Source organism: Morus notabilis, unplaced genomic scaffold (genome assembly GCF_000414095.1).
Source record: "Morus notabilis unplaced genomic scaffold, ASM41409v2 Scaffold539, whole genome shotgun sequence".
NCBI lineage: Eukaryota > Viridiplantae > Streptophyta > Magnoliopsida > Rosales > Moraceae > Morus > Morus notabilis.
This window is the reverse complement of record NW_010360293.1, coordinates 50,860-61,227: the sequence shown is the minus strand read 5'-3', so window position 1 is coordinate 61,227 and position 10,368 is coordinate 50,860. Positions and strand designations below refer to the sequence as shown.

Here is a 10,368-nt window from a genome sequence, read left to right as displayed (position 1 = left end):
ACCATGAAACTATTTAAAACTCATATATAGGTGTGTGTGAATGAGTTTTTAATAATCACGTTTTCATAAGTGGTTATGCAATAAAATTTAGATGATTGAACATGATTGGCTTCTCCTCTTAGAGTAATTATGCTGTTTTTAATCAAAGTAAGTGGACTATAATTTAATTAGTTTAAGCTTGACGAGGACATCCATATAATTGGTATAAATGAGGTGGAAAAAATTAACATAATTACGAAACTACATAAACCAAAAAGAGATTAAATATAAAAAAATCTAGAGCACATATGTCCCGACTTAAGTCCCTCTACCATTATGTATATAGATGTGGTTTTAATGTTTATTTAATATTTATGTATCAATGAGTATTGTTATTTTAACTGTAAGATATTGATTCGGTCGTTGTAATAAATTTAGTAGGTGATCAAAAAAGTTATGACAATTAATGATATTGGATTCTTATTACATAATATCATCAAATTTTTATTTTAACGGGTAATCACTTATACATACGTAACTATTAAAAACTCGTATATATATGTATGTATGGGTATGGTTTTAATAGTTACTCCAATATTTACCCATCTATGAGTATCATTATTTTAACTGTAAGATATTGATCTAAGAGTTGTAATAAATTAGATAGTTAATCAAAAAAATTTATGACAATTAATTACAATAAATTTTTATTATGCAATGTCATTAAATTTCTATATTGACGGTAACCATCAATAGAAATGTAACTATTGAAAACTCATCCATAAATGTATATGTACATTTTATGTTATTCAATTATCATATTTTTTTAATCTGATGATTAAATTTATGTCTTCTAAATACCCTACTACAAAATTTTATTAGAAAAGGTTATTAATTAAATAGGATTTCTTTTTAAAGAAACTAAATAGGAATTTTAACAGGTCATTTTTTGTATCAATAGAAACTATTGTTTCAGTAGTTAGATGACGGTATGACCTATGATTAAAATAATTTTGTGTCACGCATTGTAAATAATTAAAGCGTACACGTGTACACTTATAATTCAGATAGTTGAAAAATTAATCTAATTAAAACAACCGTTGTTCCTATTAGCAAACAAAAAATATTTTCCTCCCGTGGAAGTTTTCAAGAACATAAAAAAAATTTATTTGTTTGATATTACATATCACGTATATATAATATATATTCCTACATAAATAAAAGAGTTTATTATAATAGATGTTCCTACTTTTTTTTTTCTTGCCTTGTCAAGGTTAACACTTTTATTTTGTATTTTATTACATGTGACTATAGTTCATTTCATTGTAGTCTGCTTTTTAAGTTTCATTATTTTTATTATTTTGTTATGTTATAATTTAGATTATTTCATATATTTGATTATATGAGCTTTTTCCTAAGACTACTATGTGTATATGCTCTTTTTTATTTTCTATTTTTTCATGCACATATTCCATGTATTTTACTAGTATAGATATCAAGGTTTTTATCAACTATACGTGATGGAAAAACAAATAACAAATAAGATTGAAAAGGATAATAATGAGCAGTCAGGTTCTCTCCTCAGTATTTGAAGGAAGTGCAGGTTCCAGGTTGAAAAGAGTGTTTCCTGTTTGCCACTTTTCGACCTTTTCTCATGGAATTTATAAAAAGGGATATAGTTTCTGTTTCAAAATAATAAAATAATAATAATAATAACTTTTGGCCAAAAGAGGAAAAAAAAAAAAAAAAAAAATCTAGCGCACTCTCTTGTGTCTTGTGTCCTGTGTCTTGTCCTATACATACATGTGATATGTATTCGGAAAGATTCTAATTGTTGAAGAGGAAAACGTTTTTATCCTTTAATGTTTAATATGCCAAATTTTTAATATACATAAAAAATGAAATGTTTAATATGCCAAATTTTTATCCTTTAATTCATATTAATTGATGTATTGAGTTTTTTCATTTAATCACAACAACATTATTATTTTCAAAATATTTTAAGATTAAAAGTTTATTTTTACAAGTTTTGTAACTTGATTAATCAGATTAATTGTCTAACGTGAGTGGTTCACGGGGTGAACCACAAACCAACGTTAGTTCAGTAGGAGGGAGGGAACGCATTCCCAAAGCAAAAGAATAAAATAACTATAATACAAATATATATAACATCATGCATTACCATTTATATTTGCATTAGAGAAAATTACAAGAATTAACAATTGCTTTTCATCATCTTATTAATTATGTCATTAAAAAATATTCTTATAAAATATGAAACATATTCTCATAGAAGATGAAAAATATCATGCAAGAAAAAAATATTCTAATAAAATATAAAAAATATCCTATCAGAATATTAATGATATAACAATAAATTTAAATTAATATTACTGTAGAATTTTAAATTTCAGGTTCCATATTCTCAATAATTATATTTACGCGCTGTAATTTCAAAAAGGAGATGAAAAAAAAAAAAAGAAAAAAATCAACGACATGAGGTAAAACAATTAACCATACACATGTGATTCTAATTTTTTATTGTTATTAACAATGGCCTTGAAAGAAGAGAAATTGCATGTAACTTTGTTCGCTTCCTTGGGGTTGGACTAAGGGTCAGTTTGGTAGTAAATTGTACTTTAAGGTGATTGATATACAATTTAAAAATTAAAATTATTTTTAGGTTATTTTTTATTTTGATTGTAAATTTTTAAAAAATTCTTTAAGAATCACGTTTTATAGTTTTTACCAAACATAAATTTCAATTGTGAATGATTAAAAAATTAATTTTAAACTCTAAGAATCACTACTAAACATATCATAAGACTAACCTAATGAGAAATTTTTTTAAAAAAAGCCAGAGAAAAATAACACTATTGACCTTGATACAAATGGATGGTTGATTTCATCCAAGTATAATTTGCTGAAACAATATTGTAATAAGTTAACTTGATATTGTTAATTAAACGATGAAAGATGTGATATAATAAACTTTTTGTTTGAAATGATGTTTATATATTTGTAAGAAAATAAGTTTTGTACGAGGTGAGAGGGAGCAAACTAATTGAAATTTAATAATTTAGTATGATAGAATGTGATCTCATTAACTGTTAAATAATTTTTATCAATTGTTTAATTTACTACAACCGTTTAGTCAATATTAATGATCGAAAAAACTCTCAATTAATTATTAAAATAACCATTAAAATTAGACCGAGTATATCTGCCCAAGTAGCATAGTAGCGATAAAAGAAAAAAGTCGTGTATTTAAAAAATCATTTTGCATGAAAATATGACACGTGTAACGTCCCCAGTATGACAATGCTGTGTAAGCCTAGGTTGATAGGCTCAGAATGGGAAGAGGAATAGAACGTGACATCCCCATGTGATCCACCTGACTCGAACGCGACCAAATATAATAATCGAAACAATTAGCAATGCGGTCTGGGATCCCATGTTATATGACCCACGGTAGTTACTATGAGGCCTCAATCATTAAATGATGAAAATTCGTACAGAAGTCGCATCAACCGCTGGAGAGTGGTTCCTGAGTTATATCAGCTGAGCACACACGTTAATTTTTCACTGGTTGGGAGCATATCCGTATTTACTTTGTTAATTATTTTTAGTGAACTTAAAAACATTTCTTAAAATTTTTAGCTAGAGGAAACGGTAAAGATTAAGGGGTTCTTCTTTTAGAAGGTAATTTGAGTGTAATTTTTGAGTTAAATTTAAATTATAATTTAAATTGAAGTTGTAATTTGAATAAAATTGTGTAAAATTAAAATTTAAAAGAATGTAAACTTAAATAAAATTAGAACTTAAATTGTCTTTTTTTAAATTTTTTGTACAAAAGAACAACCCTTACAAATTTTCCCAACACAGAATAAAGTTTGTTTACGATTTAGTCGTACCTAGTGAGTAGTGATTAATAGGTATAAAACCCAACTTAAGTTGAGTAGATAAAGGTCTTTACATATGTATCACTGTCATGTCCGAAAATTGCTGCCCCTAAATGGATGTCGCGCCGAAGAGGCGAGATTGTAGTCCACTAATCGTCGCCGTGTCTAGCCAACAATAAAATTTATAATTTGGTATTGTTATTATATTTTCTTTTGAGTTTCTAACTTTTAAAGTGTAAATTTATTCTTTCAGGAGCTATTTAAATTTATCTTTCTAATTTTTTAACCTGTTAAATTTCTTTCATAAAATTAGTTTCAATCGATCATTATTCAATTTAATTTAGTTTAGTCCAGTCCGATGATTCATGAAACGTTAGATTGATTTTTAAATTAGTTTCAATCGATGATTCATAAAATTAGTTTCAATCGATCATTATTCAATTTAAACGTTAGAAAAATCTAATTACATATATGCAACACCATATTGAGAAAACTACTAATAAATCTGTTATCCATTTCCTCTTTGGTTTTGTATGTTGTTGGAAAGTTGAGAGAAATCTTCTTCCACCTAATTTTTATTTTTATTTTTTACATGTATACTATTGCAAATATTAGAGGAATTCCAATTTTCCTTCAGTTTAATATATATGCAGTGCATTATTGTCCGAAAAAATGGGTCTCCCATTAGCTTTCTCTCAGATAACGCTTTTGTAGATGGGGACGGCAATTTGAGTCACTCTGTCCTCTTCACTCTTCAATGGTGTTGTTTAATAAGGTTTCAGAAAATGATGATAATTAAAAAAGAGAAAAAAAAAACATTTTTGAAGGACTGTAACAACCTGTGCGTTGTGATTTGTTGGTGAATTTACTCTCAGCAACTTTGAACCAATTTTTTTGAGACCTCCAAATGAGGTATAGTAGGAGTTCACCTCTTAAGTGACAGCTTTTTAAGAGAGCAGATCTTTTTTTAAAATATCATTACACTATACATTCAATATATGGACTCTGCGTGACTGGAATATATGAAAATATAGAATGGTTTTTTTAGAATGAACAAGGTGGATAGAATATAGTTTCTTTTTTTTTTTTGAAAAAATAAAAAAGAAAAAAAAAGGGTTTTCGTTGATACCGAATGGGAATTTGTCTGCGACGTTTATTATATTTAATTTAATTATTTCCACCCTCTAAATTAATATACAGTTACCGTACAATATTATTCCCCGATAGGTGTGTTGCTGTGGTTAGGCTTTTTTGTCGTACCCATCTAAAATTCTCAGCATGACCTGCGTCTGTGTCGTGTCTCTAACGTGCTCTCTGTGTGCTGTGCATAAAACACGACAAGGTGATATTTAACGGAAGTGCCAGAAATACTCTCATTTCTATTTGGGACGTGGAATTAAGCGTTATATACATATAATATATATATATATATAGATGCTAAGTCTCCTATCAGTACAGTATTTTTTTTTAAAAAATATATAAATTTTATTTTAAAATATGTATTATTTTTAAAATATATATATTTTTAGTTGAGAGAAAATATACATTGTGCGTTTTTCATATATATTTTAAGAGAACAATATACATATTATAAGATAAAATATACATATTTTAAAAAAAATATACATATACTATTCTAATTCAGTACCAGAGATAATTCCATATATATATATATATATATATATGAAAAAATAAAATAAAAAATTGCCAAACGTGTACCATTTTCAGCTTATCCTTTTCCCGTGAACTGCGTCATGCTTCCCAATAACATCAACTTGGAATTCTTTTTGCTGGTAAGTGATGCTTTGGAATTCGGTTAGAAAATATTCTGTAATAATACTCGAGTAGTACTTTATATTTTTAAATTTTTAAATGTATTGGCTATGATCATATAAGCACACATACATATATATACATATATATATATATATATATATTCATCAGCAAATATAGAGAAAGACTTGACCTACATTATAACATACACACCAAGTATAGAGTATATCATAATATTTACTTTTACGTAACAATTATTTACAAAAGTATGATACTTTAAGTAATTCTTTGTTATTATACCTATGAAGTCATTTATGCCATATTACACATGTTTCTATATATTACATATAAAACTTAACTACTTTTTATAACTATTTTTACAATGACACCTTCTAAAATCATTATTACGTAAAATAAATTCCATATTACATCCACCAGCTTCTATATATCACAGAACGGGAACTTCTTGAAGGATTGTAGCCTTTGCCAAACATATAATTTAGTCATTTTATAGAAATTTGACTTGTACTATATTATAACATGTATAAGTACAGCCACATTTAGTTGTTTTCTACACCTATTAATTTTTTGGCTTTAATTTGCATTTTCCCTCTCTATAAGAAGATAGCACGAATGCAAATGTTTATGCCATTGCCATATTTGAAGTGAAAAAGTAATATAACAGCATACTTGATATATTATTTTGATTTGTAATCCAATGCATAATGACATTTCAAATGTTATATTTATAATTTTTTGTTATGATATTAAGTTTTTAGAAGTAGTAAAAGTATCATTTTAATTTTAAAATAAATTGAAAATATCAATATTGTAATGATTAAATAAAAAAATGCATAGATCAATAGCAATCAAATGTCAATATTTTTCGTATGCTTTACTTGATGCTAAATTTGCCACTAAGTATATGTTAAATTTAGCACCAAGAATTACATTGCATTGAAGAGTCATTTTGGAGAGTAATTTTCTTAAATACTAGAATCCAATGTCTCTTCCAAATAAAAATACAATTGGCATGCTCCCAATTTAGTTTGAGCGCAACAAGTTCCATTACATAATTAATACAAAATTGGTAGAGTTGAGAGCCTAAATTTTAGTGCCTCCACAGCCACCTGAAATCGGTAATGGAAATGCTTTAAGGAGGGAAAAAAAAAAAGAAAGAAACAGTAAATAAGGCTCAATACAGACACCAGCAGCCATGCCATTAACATTAAATGGGAACTTATATTGGCAATAACATTAATAATAACCCTAAGTTAATTATGATACCTAATAAGTACATTTATATATAATATATATTAATATATATTTATACGGCACCGTTGTCTAGGAAAGAGGAGCCCTTTGAGGAGCACCCTTCCTCCTGTTTCCTAAGAGAATTTCAGGAAAGAATCCACTGCCCTTTTTCTTCTTCTTCTTTGCCGCGGCGTCGACGACGACGGTGGCCGAATTGCTCGTGGCCTCGTGGGAACCTGATCCTGACAAGGGCCTGTTCTGCAATGCATCTTCAAGAATCGGACCATCATCATCAGTGATCACATCTGAACCGTCCATCCTCAGTCCCTCGAACTGGGAAATCGTGAAATCCGATTCGTCGAACCGGAAGATTATGGTGCTTAAATCTTCCCCTTGGTTAACCAGCCAGTCAACCTGCATTATTATTATAGTTATCACTGTAAAGTAATTATGAATAGAATCGGTAAAAAAGGCATCGGTGGATTTTGTTAAAGCTCATCGCAAACCCCAAGTAGCTGAACATATATCCACATGACAAAAACGCTCAATTCCATGGATATTGGTGAAAAATTTCTACACGACATATAATATAATAAAGCGCTCCAAATTGTAAATGCAAATCGATAAAAGGAAAAAGAATTTAAGTAAAACCTTGCATGAGAGAGAACAGAAGTGGAATGGCTCTTGAAGAATCCTGTCACAAGTGAAGCAAATATTGGCAGAGCCTTTGACAATCCTGGACTGTGGCCTCTGATTCAAGAATATCACTTTGGCACCATTTATGGTATAGGGCTGCCAAATAAACATCCATAATTGTTACTGCAAAATCAACTACAACAATAGATTTTTTTTTTTTTTGGATTTGTTATGTTTTGAGTGCCATCAAGAGACAACAAATATATAAGATGAGTGTGGCGGAGATGCGTATGTTAAGATGAATTAGTAGTTATACGAGAATGAATCGCATACGGAATGAAGTTATTCGTAATAAAGTAGGTGTATCACCAATATAAGATAAGGTGTGAAAAAACTGTCTGAGGTGGTACGGACATGCACAATGTAGATCGTTAGATGCACCTGTTCGTGTTTAGGAGAACATCTAAATACTTAGTACTAAGAAAGCGAGATGTAAACCAATAATTATTTAGATTGACATAATTAGGCACTACTTTTAAGATTTAAGACTTTAAGATGGTCTCGTATTTAATAGAGAACAAGAAATCTATATAATCGATCTCAATTAATTTAAAATTAAGACTTGCATTTATTATTGTTGTCGTCGTTATGTTTTTTAGTCAAAGTAGTTGGATTACAAGATTTACCTGAATAAAGGAACAGTCAATAAGCTTTTCTAGATCGGCCAATCGGACAACATCATGGTAAACATATCGTCTGACCTGTCACACATAGGACAAAAACCCCTCAATTAATTGACATGGATAATTCAATCAATACTTACATTCAACTAAATAATAATAATGATAAAAAGACATGGCAAAATGGCCAATATATATCTCTGGGGTTAAATTTCCAATAGAAATTAACCCTGCCAGTATACCAATTATGGAAATTTAGGTGAAAGATTAATAAGTGAGTAAGCAGACAAAGCTTCCATGGAAGAAAAAATAAATGAATAAGTAAGAATTTAATTGTGTGGATGGTGGGTTCTTTTGGAAACAAAAATTCGGGTCAAACTTTCGCTTTCTTTGAAAGCAACAGCTGAGGAACCTTTTTTCCATCGGGGAAATGGATAAAATAATGAAATCTTCTATTAATAGAAAAGAGTCCAAAATCCAAAATCCCAAAAGCCAAGCTCTCTCTCAACCATATACACACAAAATAGAACAGGAAAAATTGAAAATTTCCTTTGGGAATATTGAACATCAAATAAGACAAGTACTCTGAAGGGATTTTACAGAATCTTCAAGAACAACCATCTTCTTCTTCTTCTTCTTTCTCTTCCTTTTTTTTCTTGGCAAGAGTAAAAGAATCGGTAGAAAACAAGGCTAAAACATTAATGGGAAAGCCAAGAAGCAAAAAAGAACAAAAAAAATTGAAAAATTGTAACATGGAGAGTTCATAAAATCTATATTGACATTCAAGAAATTATGCAGAAATACTGGACGAACAGAAACTTGGTCATTCCAATCAATTAACCCGAGAATTGACTAAGGATAAAAGTTTAAAATGTGAAAAGAACAAAAAAAAAAATAAATAAATAAAAGAAGAAAAAAACTAGCAGAATCTAGAGAACTTCTAAAATAAAAACCCACTTGGGTTCTTGAAAAGGTTAAAACCAGAAGGAAGGATTAAAAAAGTAAAGAAATTTACAAGAAGAGCATGGAATTTTTGTGTACATAAAGAAGAGAAAATTGGTGTACATAGTAGCTATAAATGAATAATTTGATGGTGATGGTGAAATTAATAAAGAAGAGAAAAAGAAAATTAATACCTGGAGAAGAGGGTGAGAGCTGTGAGAAGGAAGGCAGTGGGGGCAAATACTAAGGCAACACTGCAAGCAAAAGACGTTCTTCTCGTTCTTCCTGCGATTCTCGTGGACCCCACAACCACCAAAGAATGTCTCAGCTATCAGACCCTCTAGCCATGCAGGCTTCATACTCGTATCCATACCTGAGCCATATCCTTCTCTCACCATCTCTCTCTCTCTCTACTCTTTCTCTCTCTACTCTTTCTTTCTCCTCTTCAAAAATGTCCTCCTTTCTTTCCTTTTTTCCAACGAATTGATGAGTGCAGTATGTATTGTATGCATATATTTATGCGTACATAGACAGAGTGATGAGAGTGCAACCTCAGACCAAGAGAGAGACTTTCTTTTTTCTTTTTCCTCTTTCTCTCTCCCTCTCTTTCTCTCTCTAAGCTAGCTAGCTAGCTGTATTATGTGACAGTAGTACTCAGCAGGTTTTGACAAATGAATATTTACGAGTTTTTTTTTCCTTTTTATTTATTTTGCTTTTATTCCTCCTTTCTTCTCAACAATTGCGCTTTCAAAACCCTAAACCAAGTCTTCTTTTTATAGCAGAGGAGGTTCCAGAATTATTGTCGCTTCTGCAAGAGAGAGAGAGAGAGAGAGTCTCTGTCCTCTTAATGGAAAGTAGGAAAAAAGAAAAAGAAAAAAGAAAAAGAAAAAAGAAAAATTAAAGACAAAAAGAGAAAAATATTGGCATGAAGTAGCAAAGAAAAAAAAAAAAGGAAAATAATAAGAAATAAGTAAATATAAAAAGTTGAAGAAAGTATATAGGTTAATTTTTAATTATAAAAATTAATATGTCATAATTTATTAAGTTATAGTTTATAATTAGATAAGTTATAAATAAATTTATTAAATTATGGTTCATAATCAGATAAATTATGAATAAAAATTAAGAATAACTTATCAAGTTATGATTCATAACCAGATAAATTATAAATAAAAATAATAATTTAACATATTTATTAACTT

The 10,368-nt window shown here is 29.1% G+C and overlaps 1 protein-coding gene across 2 annotated transcripts; it reads right to left on the bottom strand.

The window, feature by feature from the left end:
• Positions 1-6,667: 6,667 nt before the first annotated feature.
• LOC21393169 lies at positions 6,668-9,862 on the bottom strand. Of its 2 annotated transcripts, XM_024164398.1 has the most exons (5): positions 9,361-9,862; positions 8,231-8,305; positions 7,560-7,700; positions 6,993-7,322; positions 6,770-6,784 (listed from the first exon to the last, which is right to left on the bottom strand). In XM_024164398.1, exons 1-4 carry the CDS (start codon positions 9,562-9,564, stop codon positions 6,999-7,001), a joined length of 744 nt encoding a protein of 247 aa, XP_024020166.1. In that variant the 5' UTR covers positions 9,565-9,862; the 3' UTR covers positions 6,770-6,784; positions 6,993-6,998. The 2 variants fall into 2 exon arrangements, with proteins under 2 accessions (XP_010094609.1, XP_024020166.1); XM_010096307.2 differs by having other exon boundaries at positions 6,668-7,322.
• Positions 9,863-10,368: the final 506 nt, after the last annotated feature.

What these genes read in the sequence shown, in the direction of transcription:
- LOC21393169 (XM_010096307.2), bottom strand. Translation starts at nt 9,564, where the DNA reads ATGGTGAGAGAAGGATATGGCTCAGGTATGGATACGAGTATGAAGCCT. An exon ending in GCTCTCACCCTCTTCTCCAG is followed by an intron (nt 8,306 to 9,360) that starts GTATTAATTTTC and finishes TATGTGTGACAG; the next exon opens with GTCAGACGATATGTTTACCA. An exon ending in TTGACTGTTCCTTTATTCAG is followed by an intron (nt 7,701 to 8,230) that starts GTAAATCTTGTA and finishes TTTATTTGGCAG; the next exon opens with CCCTATACCATAAATGGTGC.